Here is a 15661-nt window from a genome sequence, read left to right as displayed (position 1 = left end):
TCAAAAGTTCTGCAATAATATTGACATTATTATATATATAAAGGCTAAATATAACGTAAAACCATAACATATATAACATATATAGATTACTAAAACAACATTCCATTTAAATCAAAGACATTAGAATTTCTAAGAACCATTGTTTAAACATACAAGCATTACCAAACAACCAAAACAATATTCAAAGTTACACAAAAACCATCATAATATTCAATAAACATTAAAATAAATATTGCAACTTACTCTTCTTTATTGCATCAGATCTGTCTGCTTCATGGATATTCTTTTGATTTTTGTCTTCCACCACAATGTTGATTAATCACTTTGTATCTGTAGTAATTCATTAACCTAGCATTATAATAAACAAATTAAACCAAAAGGGTAAAATATATCAATATATGAATAGTATATTGTTACATTACCATTTTCTTCATCCCTTAAAGACTTCGACCGTTACTTTGGTAAAACTGTCAATATTAGCCAACATTAAACTCATCTCCCTTTGCAATGTTTCTTTCTCATTCCATCCTGTGGTGAGTCTTTCAATTTCAGAGTCAAGTATATAGATTATTTCTAATGCTTCATCAAGCAGTAAATTAGTAGCCTCCAACTCGGATGGAGATTCGAGATTCGGTATTTGTGGCTGGCACAGGTACTGCTTCCTTCTCATCTGAGCAAGGAGTGAATGAGCTTGGCTTGTTTGAAACCATGATGAAAGAAAGGGTTTAGATAGAGAAATGGGTTGAAGAAAATATTTAAAACCATTAATGCATAACTTAATGCTATATTATTAGCAATATTTTGAAAAATATTTACAAAACAATTATATAAAATTGTAATATAATTTGCAGCAATATATTATAATAGAAATGCATATAAGTTGCGAATATATTATTTATTTGTATTAATGCAATGTTTATTACAGATTTACTTATCAATATTATATACGAATTTAATTTGCAATAATCACAGCCTTATTTATATAGTATTTGTTACAATAATTAATGGAAATAAATTCTATTACAAAAGATTTTGCAAACATTGAAGTGATGAAGTGAATATATGTTAGTATTATTATCAGCATTATTCTGTGGCTTCCTAATTACTAATTTAGTTGCAAAAATATATTAATATAATTTTAGAAAAAATATTATATTTTTTCATTTCTAATAATATATTTTGCATTAAATTCTTTCTAGATAATATTTTCTGTAAAACTATAGTTAAGATTTACAATATTTCATATTTTTATTAGAATGTGTATTGCAGTTCTTCAAGACTTGCATTAAAAAACAAAATGTTTAACTATATATTGTAATTTGACAAAAAAAAAATAAAAAAATTGTAATGTTTGTTTTTGTTGGAGAAAGAAAAAGAAGATTTGAGACATTTTAAAAATAATTTTACAGCTTATTATTTAGGACATTAAGCCAGGGGTAGCACAAGAAAATTTTTAAGTTGCCCTCTTTGATGGTGAAAGAAAAGAAGGTTATAAGAAAAGATAAAGAATCCATCTAGTAATTGGTATTCAATTTATATTAGGAGTCCATAGCTCATTATATATATATATAGTAACCAAAAGAAAAATCTATACTTTAAGACATAATTTATTACCAAAAGATTAATAAAACTCATATCATGCATACATGACACATCATTCATAATCATCTTTTCCTTTTAGAGGTTCCACCTCCTACACGAGGAATAAGATAAATAGTGGATTTATTATGAATGTGGTAATCATTCAGAGTATGAGAATCGTCACACAGCTGTTTTCCTTCAAATATCAATCGTTGCTCGTCAACTGCATAGATTTTAATTTTCTCTTCGATTTTAACTTTAAAACTATGAATAGTGTCTGAACTCCCTACATTATTGAATGTAAAAATCGGGCCATTAGGGGTCTTTAAGATTATCTCAAATTGATCAGTGGGTTCTTTCTGGACATCAACTGTAATAGTTGTGTCCTCAATCTTGACCGTCGCAAAATCAATTGAGTCAGAACTATCAACCACAAGTTTAATTGTCTTCCCAGCTACAGATTTGATAAAAACCTGCATCTGCCAATATTATAGAATAGTTTTCAAGATATTATTCACAAAAATGATTGAAAAGATGAAGAGATTATGTTTTATTACCTTTACCTTGAGAGAAGAGCTCTACACTGCGCTTCTAATGGCAGATAAGAAGGCTGATGGTCTGGTTTATATATATTAAATACAAAGCAGAGCACTCAAAGGTTTGTAGGTAAAAATGCATTTCAATAAATATTGAGAACGAGAATCGAAGAGTCAATTTAGATAACCAATTAGAGATGTGGAATGTAGAACCCTTCTTTTATTACGAAGAGTTAATGTTGACATGTCTCACAATTTTAAGTTTATTTGATAATTCATATTAATTTTTTAATCTAAATTGTTTGGTTTGAAATAATTTTTTTTTGTAATAAACTAAATTAAATATGTAACATTATTAATTAATTTATTATTTATATTTTATAAAAATTATAAGTTTATTATTTTATAATAATATAAATTTTTAATATATTATATTAATTTCACACAATTTTATCTTAGAAAATTTAATTTTGGAGAGGATATGATATAAACGTGACTGTGGAGATTTCTCAAAATAAAAAAAAAATAGAAATGATAGTAAAAAAATCATCAAAGAAGAACGATACAAGTATGGTATGTCCCATCATCGCTCAGATTCGCTCTATTGTCATTCCTAGCTTCGACAATATTGTATGCTTTTTAACGGAGAAAAACTTGTATTTTTGTATCAATGAATCTAAAACAAAACATAATAGAAAATGAATCTAGAAAGAGAAAATTTAAAGATATAACGCTTAAAAGTCTTTTTTATAGTGTAGCCACAAATAAGTGGCAATGGAGTGATGTTCATTTCATATCTACATATTTTTAACCAGTTAATCAATTTTTTTTTAGGAATTTATATATATTTTTAAAAGGTCATTTAATGGAGTTGTTTAGATTACCAATTGATCTTGATGGAATGTCGGGTAATGGTTAGGATATGTCAACCATTTACTAGAAAATAAATGATTAATCAAGAAAAACTTTATATCTCGTGTGAAATTGGTGGGTGAGTTAGACGTTGTTTGTTCTCCGTCGAGTAACCTCTTTGGAAACTTAAGGATCTGCATAAACTTCTCAAAAGTTGGTTCGTAGAAATTGTGTTATAATTTGAGTTAAAATCAATAACTTATATAATGAGATTAATTATTTGACGGGTTGAGAAAATTCGTATGTTTTTTGCGGAAGAGATTAGTTCTCCAATTCACATTGTTATTAAGTTCTTCACTATGTCTTAGGAAGAAATTTGAGCACTAGAACTAATGACTAAGAGTATGGATATAAACACCAAAATTTTTCATTAGATATCTAACGTTCCAACAAAAATAATGTGATTAATTTGATCTCGCTCAATAGAAAAGTTCATGATAATGAACCAGAAATCTTTTCGAGTATTGTCAAGTTCTATAAGGGTTTGTTTTAAAAACCTTTAAAGATAGACCTAAATTGAATTATATTTCTTTTAATTTCATTAGTAGAGAACAAAAAGGTATGCTGGAATCTCATTTTTCGACGAAGGAGGTTGAGGAGGTTATTAAGAGTGCGAAAGTGATAAAACGGGATGCGGCGGTTTGTTTAAGTTTTTTTTTTTTTTTTATAAAAAAATGGTTTTGTTCAAGACTAGAATTATGGAAGCAATTAATCATTTTTATTGATTCTCATCATTTAATAAAAATTGATTCTCTCATTCCTAAAGTTACTGGGATTATTCACCTCAAAAAAAATTTAGGTTTATTAGTTTTGTTTCGTCTTTTTGTAAGATTATTTCAAAATATTCTCTCAACAGGGTGCGGAGGGTGTTGGAGAAGGTTATCTCTAGTAATCATATGATATTCATAAAATGTCATCAAATTTATGATGTCATATTAATAGCTAATGAGTGCATTCATAATCGAGAATTCAACAAATTTACTTTTGTCAAGTTAGACATAAAAAAATCTTATTATCACGTTAATTAAGAATTTGTGTTTTATGTTATAAAAAAAATGAGAATGGATGTGAAATGGATTGACTAGATTATATTTTGCCTCTTGATGTTTAAATTTTCTATTGTGTGCACGACTAAAAAGTCGCCTAGTTTGGAACTTGGAGCTTACACCGATTGTTTATACTTCTACTCTAGATTTAATTGTTGTGAGAATAGTTGATTTTATGTGATTAAAATTTAAAGTTGAGAGTGATGTCTTTGCAGTTACGTACCCATAATATACTATCTTTGTAGAATTTGGAGAGATTGAGAGTTTTTTAATGGGAGGTAATTATAGGTCTTATTTATGTTTTTTTAATTTTATAATCTTAAACTACAGAGTCGCCACATAATTTTTATAATTAAGAAATAAATTAGGTGTATGCACGCCACATTTAGAAATTCGTGTGAGTTCGACGTTTGAACCGAGGGAGGATCTTTATTAATTAATCTTGGTCATTTTTAAAATATGTATGCTTTACATTTTTTAAATGAATTTAATATTTTCTAACCTATAATAAAGCAAGTCACAAACTACATAAAAAAAAACCAAAAATAAAACCTAACTCTAAGTCTAAGAAAGAGCACGGCAGAAAATAAAATAAAGTACAAAATAGCCATGGCTAGTCTCCTCGATCCCCGGGTGTAGGTTTTGGCCTTAGATAACTTCTATCGGTCGGGAGTAAGCAACAATAGGGAACAACAACCGCGATATCGGACATACGTGTACCCATTGCCATCTCTAACCGGGAGCGCTGGAAGCATCAACTTCTATGTGCCAGAAGCCTCCGAAGAAGTCACAAGAACACTAAAAAACAACTAGAGTGGAAAACTTATTTTTAGTATTCGCTTGGTTTTGTTAGAAAAAGAAAAGAAGGTATGAATACTTATTAAAGGTAAGATTCATAACTTTAGTTTTTAAAAGAGAAGAATTGAAGGAAGTAAACAAAATAGGAGAAAGATAAATAAGTAAATCTTAATTATTGTTAGAAAAAACAAGATTATGGTTGAAGATTTATACTTTTCTTAAATAGAACCTACAAAATATATATAAAAAAAAAAAAAATCAAATGGATGAAGAAGTTGGTGAGATCAATTGACTACACATTAGCCTTTCTAAAATGTTGTGTTTAGCATTGCCTTGGTCTTTGTTAGAGAAAGAAAAAAGAACTAAAGGTACAAAGAAGAAAGATTTCATAAAAAATTCCATTACTTAGTAGTACAAACTGTCCCCTAAAGCCTAAGCACAAACATTATACCCACCCATTTCCAAACACGATTTAAAATACCCGAACTCAATCAACAAATACCCTTGGATATAGGTTATACAAGTACACTGTCATCCTCAGTAATTGATGGGAGAATAAGAGATCATTAGCAGAAACCAGTAAAACCAGCAGAAACCAGTAAAACCGCATTAAAAAGTTAATTTGTATTCCATTTGTTTTTGTTGGAGAAAGAAAAAGAAGGTTTGAATTTGGTTGGGCCATTTAAAATAATATTTCACAGCTTATGATTTAGGACCTTAAGCCACGGGTTCATTAAAAGCAACACAAGAAAATTCATAAATAGCCATCTTTGATGGAAAAAGAAAAAAGGTTATTACAACATAAAACAAAAGATAAAAGAATCAGATGGAGGAAGAAGTGATTTGTATTTGAATTTCTATTAGAAGTCAATAGCTCATTGTATATATAGTGATCAAAAGAAAAACTTTACTTGAAATCATAATTTATTAACAAAAGATTAATAAAACTCATATCATGCATACATGGCTCATCATTCATAATCAAATTCGTCGACAAAGATCAAGAGTAGATTTAGAATAAATGTGGTAATCATTCAGAGTAAGAGAATCGTCCAGCCTCGTATTATCATATAGCAAACGTTGCTCGTGAAGTGGATAGCCTTCAACTTTCTCTTCGATTTTAGCTTTAACACTATGAATAGTGTCTGAACTCGCTACAATGAGTGTAAATTTCTGGTAATCAATGGTATTTAATATGATTATCTCAAATTGATAAGTGGGCTCTTTCTGGACATCAAGTTTAATAGTCATGTCCTCAATCTTGACCGTCGCAGATTCAATTGTGTCGACAGAACTCTCAACCACAAGTTTAATTGTCTTCCCTGCTACAGTTTTCACAAAAACCTGCATCTGCCGATATAATAGAATAGTTTTCAAGATATTATTCACACAAAAAGATTAGAAAGATAAAAAGAGATTATGTTATTATTAGTTACCTTGAGAGAAGACTTCTAATGGCATGCATGGCAGAGGAGAAGGCTGGATGGCCTGGTTTATATAATAGAAAAAACAGGGCACTCAAAGGGTTGCAGCTGTATTACTATTAATATTAAATACAATCAAAGTATTTCAATAAATTTTGAGTCACGACATTCATAAATAAATTAGTCTTTTAAGAGTTTCAACCATACAAACAAAGAGAAAGGTAAACACATTTGATTGTAGATCTAGAGTTTCAAATTTCATTAGAGATTCATAACTCTCAATGGTAGAGCATTTGACTTCATATCAAGAGCTGATTAAGTTCAACCCCGGTTTTTAGTATTCCCTTGGTCTTTGTTGAAAAAAAGGTAGACCAACAACTAAAAATTTAAGTTAGAGATTTTGTAAGAGAGATTAAAATTCATAAGCTGCGTCATATAACCTAGAATTCATATTTTCAAATAAAGAAAGAGTCAAAGTTTTCCACTAGCACCACATGTAGGAGAACATAAAGAAGTTGCTCGTACTTTGTATTCACATTAATAAAAAAAAAGTAAATCTTGACTTTCCGTTGTTACTTAAAAGAAACAAGAATATGTGCTAGTGATCTATCTTCTTTTTAAAGAGAACTAAGAAAAGAAAATAGACATGCTCTAACATTTGAGAGTTTAAGCTAGGATATTTGTAATGGCCTCACAAAAAAATCCATAAGTAACGGCATCTAACATAGAATCGAAAGGATAAATAAGTTTTGGGTATTTGATTATACATTAATAGGTCACCAGTTTGAAATGGTTGGTCTCTTCTAAATATCATTTTACAAGCCCCAACATTTGGGCCTTTAACCCAACGATTTTATAATGGACAGCACAAAAAAAATCATAAGTAATAAAGAGAAAGAATTGGATTGATGAAAAAGTTGTTGGTATTTCAACTTTCATTAGGGTCCATAGCTCAATAGTAGAGTATTTATCAATGTACTTCAAATTCCATAAGGGTTTCATAGCTCAACGGTAAATCATTTGAGTAGATTAAGAGGTCACAATTAAAAGATTGTATTTCATTGGTCTTTAAAACAATAGGTAAATTTTGATATTTTTCTGGAATGGTTTCATCATAAAAAGATTAAAAGGTAGGAGATAAAAGATAATAAAAAAATCGTATGATTAGTGGTAGAGTATTTACACCATGTCAACAGTTATAACTCGGTTGACTCCCAATCGGATGGATGAATAATTTGGAAAGATTTCATAACAAAAATATTCATAAGTAGCTACATCTAACTTAAGAAAGAATTAGATTGATGAAAAAGTTGTTGGCTCTTCAAATTTCATGATGGGTTCAAAACTTAGTGGTAGAGCATTTACAGCATGTTGATGGGTGCAACTCAGTTGGTTCCCAAACCGATGGACGAAGAAGTTATGAGTATTTTAAACTTCATAAGGGTCCATAGCTCAGTGGTAGAGCATTTGACTGCAGATCAAGAGGTCACCGGTTCGAACCCGGTTGGGCCCTTTAAAACAGACTTAGTATTTTGTTAGCATTTAATAAAAGAAGAATTAAGTTTTGCTCTTTTTGGAAAGAGTTCGTCATAAGAAGTTTCACAAATAAGAAAAAAGATGCATTCATCTTGGTCGAGCCCTTATAAAAAATTGTTTTTAGTATTCTTTGTTGGAGAAAGAAAAGAAAGTAGAAATGCTTCAAAAACTTGGAGTTTAAACTAGGGATTCTAAGATAAAAAAAAAACAAGACATTCTCTAATAGGGATTTTGTATTGGAGGGTACATAAAGATAATGTTGTACAACTTGCTTGTGACTTCTTAATTTACAATCAAATATATTATCATTAAATTATGAACCTCTTATAGAATTTGAAGTACTCACAAATAACTAATTGGACTCTTTTAAAAAAAAATAGTATTCGGGCCGATCTTTAAAAAACTCTTAAATCTTGGTCTTTTTTAGAAAAGGTTCATCACAAAAAAATTCATAAGTAGGAGAAAAGACAGAGAATCGGATGGATGAAAATTTTGAAAATGTTATTATTCTTGTTTTCAAAATTACAGAATATATATATAAAATTATGTTACAAAATATTAATTAAATACAATGTATAAAGAACGAAATTACCAAAATACAATATTGATTTGTGGAATATGTTAAAAACATTTCCCTTAAAACATTAACAAAATATTTTTGTTGGTTTTAAAAAAATATTGGTCCTTTTGGTATTCCTTTTGGTCTTTTTGGAAAGAGTTCGTCACAAAAAAGATTTGTAAATAAGAAAAAAGATGCATTAATCATGTTCGGGCGCTTAAAAAAAATTGTTTTTAGTATTCTTTGTTGGAGAAAGAAAGAAAGATAGAAATGCTCCAAAAACATGGAATTTAAACTAGATTCTAAGGTACAAAAAGAAGACATTATCCAAACAATTTGGAGATTGATATAAGGATTTTGTATAAGAGGGTAAAAAAATGATGTTGTACAACTTGTGCCCTTTGACTAATGGCTTGTGAACTCTTAATACACAATCAAATGTTTTATTGAACTATGAATCTCTTATAGAATTTGAAGTACTCACAAATAACTAGTATGGCCCTTCTACAAAAGAATAGTATTCAATTGATCTTTAAAAAAACTTAAATCTTGGTCTCTTTTTGAAAAAGTTCATCACAAAAAGATTTATAAGTAGGAGAAAATATAGAAAATCGGGTGGATGAAAATTTTGGAAATGTTAGTATTATTGTATTCAAAATTACAGAAAATTTATAAAAAAAATGATGTTACAACAAATTAATTAAATACAATATTGTACCAAGAATGAAATCACTAGATTGCAATATTAATTTGGGGTATGTGTGACACATTTCTTTTAAAATAGTAACAAAGTACTTTTGGTATTTTATCGGCCTTTAAAAAAAATTAAATATTGATCTTTTTGGTATTCCTTTTAGTCTTTTTGAAAAGAGCTCGTCACAAAAAAAAATTGGTAATTAAGAAAAAAGATGCATTCATCTTTGTTGGGCACTTATAAAAAATTGTTCTGAGTATTCTTTGTTGGAGAAAGAAAAGAAGGTAGAAATGCTCCAAAACTTGGAGTGTATACTAGGGATTTGAAGATTCAAAGATACAAAAGGAAGACATTCTCCAATAATTTGGAGTTTAATATAAGGATTTTATATCAGATGGGTAAAAAAAATTATGTTGTACAACTTGCCCTTTACTAATTGTTGGTGACCTTTTAATATACAATCAAATGTTTTATCTAATAACTAGTTGGTGCATTTAAAAAAAAAATAGTATTGGGCTGATCCTTAAAAAAACTTAAATCTGGTTTTTTTTTTGGAAAAGGTTCATCACCAAAAGATTCATAATAAGTAGGATAAAAAATTGAGAATTAGATAGATGAAAATTTTGGAAATGTTAATATTCTTATCTTAAAAATTATAAAAAATATATATATAATATGTTACAAAAAAAGTTAATTAAATACAATATAATAAAATCACTCTATACAATATTGATTTGGGGCATGTTTTAGACACATTTCCCTTAAAACAGTTTCATCGTCTCCCATTTGTGATGAAACTTATTGCAGATGGTTGTCTCCCAACAAATATAGTAGTGATTCTGCAATCACTACACATAAAAAATGACAAAAATACCTAAATCCAATCACCAGGTTTCAACAGAGATAATCAAGTCAAGAACTCGAATAACATTCCATGATAAGAAAAAACTTTTAGAATTTTAGAGTAAGAAATAATAAAATAATGTATTAGTTTTGATATGATGTGACAATTAGCTAGATAGAAGACTATTTATATTATTGAAATAATAAATTGTCATAAAAATAAAACCAATCATTAATCCAACGGCTATAATTGATTATAATTGCTCTTTGCATTTCCCTTTTTTTCTTAAATCATTAATGGTTAATTAAAGAATTAAAAAATTAATTAAAATTTTTTAATTATTTGAATCAAATTTATTTTAATTCATAGTATAATAGATTAAGTAGGTAACTCGAAACACACTTAACCATTTAATCCGGCGTAGAACTTTATGGTGAATATCCACGTCTTATTGTCGCTAGGCTAGAAGAGAGAATTTCAAAATTCTAACAAGTTCATCACTAAACAATAAGTAGCTGACATCTAGCAAAAGAATGATGAAAAAGTTGTTGTACTACAACTTTCATGAGGGGTCCATAATTTAGTGGTAGAGCATTTATAAAATGTCAATGGTTATAACTCGGTTGGGCACAATCAAAATCAAATGAATGAAAAGTTGTGAGTATTTTAAATTTGATTGCAGATGAAGAGGTCATTGGTTCAAACTCGGTTATGAGTATTTCATATTTGATTGTAGATTAAGAGGTCATTGGTTCGAATTCGGTTGGACTCTTTTACAAATTATTTTGTATTCTTTTGGTCTTAAAAAAAATGTAAATATGAGTCTTTTTGAAAAATTATAAGAAAAACGAATTCGTGGACTCTTTTACAAATTATTTTGTATTCTTTTGGTCTTAAAAAAAATGTAAATTTGAGTGTTTTTGAAAAATTATAAAAAAAAAAAAAAAAACATAAATCAAGAGGTCTTCGCTTCAAACTTGGTAGGACCTTATAAAAAAATAATTTTAGTATTTCTTTCTTCTTTCCGGAGAAAGAAAGTAGACTTGATCCAAAAACTTGGAGTTTAAGCTAGGGATTATGTATCAAGGTACTAAAACAAGACATGCTCCAACAACTTGAAATTTAAGATAGTAATTATATTAGAGGATACAAAAGTTATGTTGTATAACTTGGAGGTCTTTTAAAAATTGGTTTTAGTATTTCTTTGTTCTTTGCTGGAGAAAAAAAGGAGGTAGATCCAAAAACTTAGAGTTTAAGCTAGGAATTCTATATCTGAGGATACTGAAAGAAGACATGCTCCAACAACTTGGAATTTAAGCTTAGTGATTATATATCGGAGGATACAAAAGTTATGTTGTATAAATTGGTCTCTTTTACCCATTGTTTTTAAGTATTTGGTTGGTCTTTTAGTATAAGGGTAAAAAAGATTTTGTTGTACAACTTGGGCCCTTTTACAAATTGATTCAATATATATATATATATATTGTGAATTTTTATAGAGAGTAAATAAGTTATCAACATAATACTAATTATTTATAAGAAACTAAATAAAAAAATAATTAAATAGAATTACCAACCACTTGTTTTTTTTTTTTGTGATTGAAACTAATGAGTTTGTTATTTTTCAATAAATTAAGATTGTTTACATCTTTGATATAAAGGATATATATATATTTACATTTGGTTGGTTCTTGCTGAAAAGGAAAATAATAATAATAATAATATATATAACCTCATGGTCACTTTCTACATTAAATATAAAATGATTGGATTGATTACTTTTTCATTATATTGGCTCGGCTATAATTCACGAGTATTGGATTAAATTTTATTGGGTAGTTTTAATTTATTTGAACTAAGTGTTTCACAATACTAGCTGGTGAGTCTCTTAAAATATGCTCACTTTGAGAGAAAAAGAATTAGGAGAATAACTTGTCTTTTGCTTAATACTTTACAATTGTGAGGTACAAAATTATGAGATGAGTGGATAGATCTTTCTAGATCCTTTTCAACCTAGACATTTCTAAACACTTTTATTACCTAACCTAGATCCAAGAATTCCTAGAGACACTAGAGAATTCTACAAATTACATACTCTTGAGAACTTCTAGAGAATTTTAGAGAGTTTTCTTATCTACATAGTTTAGGAATTTCTAAAAATTCTAAAGAGTTTCATGACCTTACCTAAACTAGGAACTCTTAAAGAATTCTAAAGAGTTCCAAAAAAGATAAAAAAATACCAAAACCTAGCAATATCTAGAACATTCTAGGATATATGCATGAAGGACTTCTCATCTTTTGGGTTTTAGTCACCCCATTTGATTGGGTCGTGACATTCTCCTCCACCTAAGTCGTTGCCGTTCTCGTCTTGACCTTAGACCGATGCTCGGATGAATTTATTGTGGTCAACTCCAACCGATATGAGACGTTTCCCACACGTCTCTCGAATTTCCACAGCCCCTCGTATCTGCGCACAAGCCCCTTGAGCACCGATCACAGAGACTTCAATAGTTGCGAGGTAATTTCCCCTTTCCTTTGTCCCCTTCCTCAACTACACGCCTCTACCTCTTCAGATCTGCTCTTTTCTTCATCTTCTTGGTTGCTTCATCCAAAGATGTTCGAGCACGGTCTACTTCCTTTTCTAAGGATTTGGCGAGAGTGAAGGTAGACTGACTTCGACCAACGTTACTTGTGGCCATATTTGATGGTTTTTTGGCGCCTTTAGCCTTGAGCCCCTCGAAGGCCTTCCTGCATGCTCTTTGGACTCCCTTGAGTACTTCCCATTTTCCCTTGGAATCGTCCCTATCATCCCTTCTAGAAAAAGTGGAAAACGTCCATTTACCACGTTTGCGACCTCGGCTAAATCGCATCATCGAGAATACACCCATTCCCTCTAATTCTCTTCTTGTTGGTATCACACTAGTCTTCTTGTGATCCAAAATGATTAAGAAATCAGAAAAGGCATTATACAAGCGCATACATGATCGAACCATTGTAGTTCCAACACTACATGTCTACATCGTAGTCTTCCATAGGGACTAAGATAAACAAGACTATCCCATTCCAGTCTTCAATCCTAGTGTGTCACTTTCTTAGCCTCCCCGGCCACCAGCTTGGCTACATTAAAGGACATGACCGTCCCTCTCATTATATTTATGCGAAGACTCGACGCCTTGGCTACTCCTTCAAGCATCAAATTGTGAGTTGCCCTTGTATCCACTAGTGCCTTGATGCACCTTCCCCCGATCAAAGCATCCACGAACATCAAACCCCTCTTTGTTCCTTTGATCGGCTCTGCAACACTAGTTTTCAAATCATTGAGTAGTCTTAAGGATCCCACTAGAGTCCCCTCCTCTTCCTCTAAGGACTCGGTTCCTTTAACTGCTACAAACTTTCTCCCCTTGAATGGGCACATAAACTTTATGTGATTATGAGCACCTCAAATATGACAAACTCTTGACTTACTCGATTAGTCGGTTGCCTCTCCGAGTTGTTGTGCATGCCCCTTCTCGGGTGGGCGGTCTCCCCCATATTTCTCCTTGTCATGTGGGCAATCTCCACCACCATTCTCCTCATCACCTCGGATGAGCTTCGGCCTGTCCATAGACACCCTAAGCTCGATCAGCCTCTTCACAACCGCCATTGCCTCGGAGACGTTCTTCACCTCGGCCCTTTGCAACTCTAACCGTGCCCAAGTCTTTAGGTCATTAACAAACGCGAACAGGGCCTCCTGTTCTGTTAGACTAGGTAACTTGCGCATCAAATCTTGGAACTCCTTCACATATTCCTTGATGGTCCTGTTGTGCACAAGTTGATTTAACCTCTTCTGTGCCTCAAAATCAGCATTCTCTAGGAAAAATTGGCACTTGAACTCGGCATTGAAATCCTCCCACGTCTCCATTCGCAACATGTCTCGTTCAATATCTGTTCCACGCCTCCTCCACCATAGTAGGGCCATCTCTTGTAGGAAGAAATGTGTTGTTTCCAACTTGGTACGATCATCAAATATTGTAAGCATGAAAATTTGACTTCTTTAAATAATATAATTAATTTTAATAATATTAAAATAATATTTTGGATTTTTATATTTAAAATAACTTGAAGAAGGAATTAAAACCTAATTCAGGATTAATTATTGTGATAATTAAACCCTAATTAAGGAAAGTTTCCAAAATTCTAAAAATAATTTGAGGATAAAATATTGTATTTATTTTACACAAATTAGACCAAAGAAGAGGTTAAAAATATTTAATTGTGATTTAATCAAGAATTATGTTTAATTTATGACTTAAAGCAATTAAATAAAATACCCAAAATTCCCAAAAATACTAATAAAATAAAATATATTCATAATTGTTATTATGATTCTAAAAATATTTTTTGTGAAATTTTTGGTGAAAAATGAATTTAAAAGGGATTAAAAATCGATTTTTCAAAACATTTTAAATAAAAATAAAATTGAATAATCATTTGTAGCTGAAATTTTATTGAATCTTTGCACCAGGATTCTGGACCATCAGATGAGCGCCCAAATACAGTCCAAAACGTGCCAGACTCCTGCTATAACGGATCAAGCGCACACGCGTCCGCACTCGATCAACTAACGTGATAGACTAACCCAATTAGTCAACCGGGCTGACCGCCGACGGAACCAAACGGAACTTCCGTCACCCAAAACGACGTTGTTTCCTTCGTCTTCTTTGTTGGGACGTAGGGCTCGCTGGAAACGCAACCTCGCCTGTGTGCGATCTTTCAGAAGCTCTAGCTTCCTCCATAGGCGATCAAATTCCTTGATTTTTTGGCCACGTGCTCCTCTCGTCAGCACCTACAATAACCCTCTATTTAGAAGTTGTATCCTTCCCTGGATAAGGCTGCCAGTTGCGGGGATAAATTTAGGGATAAGATTGTCGGAGGTCAAATTCGTCCCGAATTATCCACGACCGACCTTAGGGTAGTATAAATACTCCCTCACCCCTCCACTACCAATACATCAAATGATCACAGTCTCTTACAACTTCAATTGACGGATCCAAATTCCGGCGAAGAATAGTTTCTGTAAAAACTGTCTCCGATGATCCCAATCGCGATCCAAGCTTCGGAAAAGCATAAAACATCTCTTAGGACTGTTCTCTAGTTGTTGGTATGCTTTAAAATCATTTGTATCATGATTTGTGATTTAAAATTTGAATTTTTTTAGATTTCTTAAGTTTGATCGGTTTGATCTTGTTCTTAACATTGATATCGAAATTTCTTTGTTTAGAATCATTTTATATATCATATATAAGCTTTATTTTGAAAGAAATCGGATCAAATCCACAAAAATAAAAAATTTCAAAAAATATAACTTGAAAACTGGTTCAATTAGTTTCTATACATGTTTTTTAACATGTTTGAATGATTTCTAAGCAACTATAATCACGTTTTTGATCATGTTTGATCAAATTAAAATTTTAAAAATAAAGCTTGAAAATTAGATTTTGGAAATTCTGTATTCTTGCTTTTATTCTAGATTTTTTTGATCCAATTAGTTGTTATACGTGTTTGTTAACATGTTAGGATGAATTCCAAGCAACTATTTTATCACTTTGATCATGTTTGATCAAATTGAGTGTTTGTAATTTTTTGGATTTTGATTCAATTTTCAAAAACTATTCTAATTATGTTATGATATTTTGTTTTTGTTTAGATCAACTATATTCATCATTTCAAAGTTAATGAAATATAAATCAGA

General features: G+C 30.6%; 2 protein-coding genes and 1 non-coding gene across 3 annotated transcripts; 1 reads left to right on the top strand and 2 right to left on the bottom strand.

Moving 5' to 3' along the window:
- Positions 1-1664: 1664 nt before the first annotated feature.
- Positions 1665-2060, bottom strand: LOC124938899 (polyubiquitin 11-like). The gene has a single exon (XM_047479420.1). The coding sequence runs from the start codon at positions 2058-2060 to the stop codon at positions 1665-1667; it is 396 nt and encodes a 131-aa protein (XP_047335376.1).
- A 3794-nt stretch (positions 2061-5854) lies between these two features.
- Positions 5855-6223, bottom strand: LOC124938898 (polyubiquitin-like). The gene has a single exon (XM_047479419.1). It carries the CDS (start codon positions 6221-6223, stop codon positions 5855-5857), a length of 369 nt encoding a protein of 122 aa, XP_047335375.1.
- Positions 6224-7738: 1515 nt separating this feature from the next.
- TRNAC-GCA lies at positions 7739-7810 on the top strand. Its single transcript has one exon. It is a non-coding gene; the product is annotated as a tRNA-Cys (tRNA).
- Positions 7811-15661: the final 7851 nt, after the last annotated feature.

Source organism: Impatiens glandulifera, chromosome 5, assembly GCF_907164915.1.
Source record: "Impatiens glandulifera chromosome 5, dImpGla2.1, whole genome shotgun sequence".
NCBI lineage: Eukaryota > Viridiplantae > Streptophyta > Magnoliopsida > Ericales > Balsaminaceae > Impatiens > Impatiens glandulifera.
Note: the sequence above shows the minus strand (reverse complement) of the source record. Positions and strands in the feature narration are given on the sequence as shown.

Bases quoted from the DNA above. Each gene is read 5' to 3' on its own strand.
- LOC124938899 (XM_047479420.1), bottom strand. From the start codon at position 2,060: ATGCAGGTTTTTATCAAATCTGTAGCTGGGAAGACAATTAAACTTGTG.
- LOC124938898 (XM_047479419.1), bottom strand. From the start codon at position 6,223: ATGCAGGTTTTTGTGAAAACTGTAGCAGGGAAGACAATTAAACTTGTG.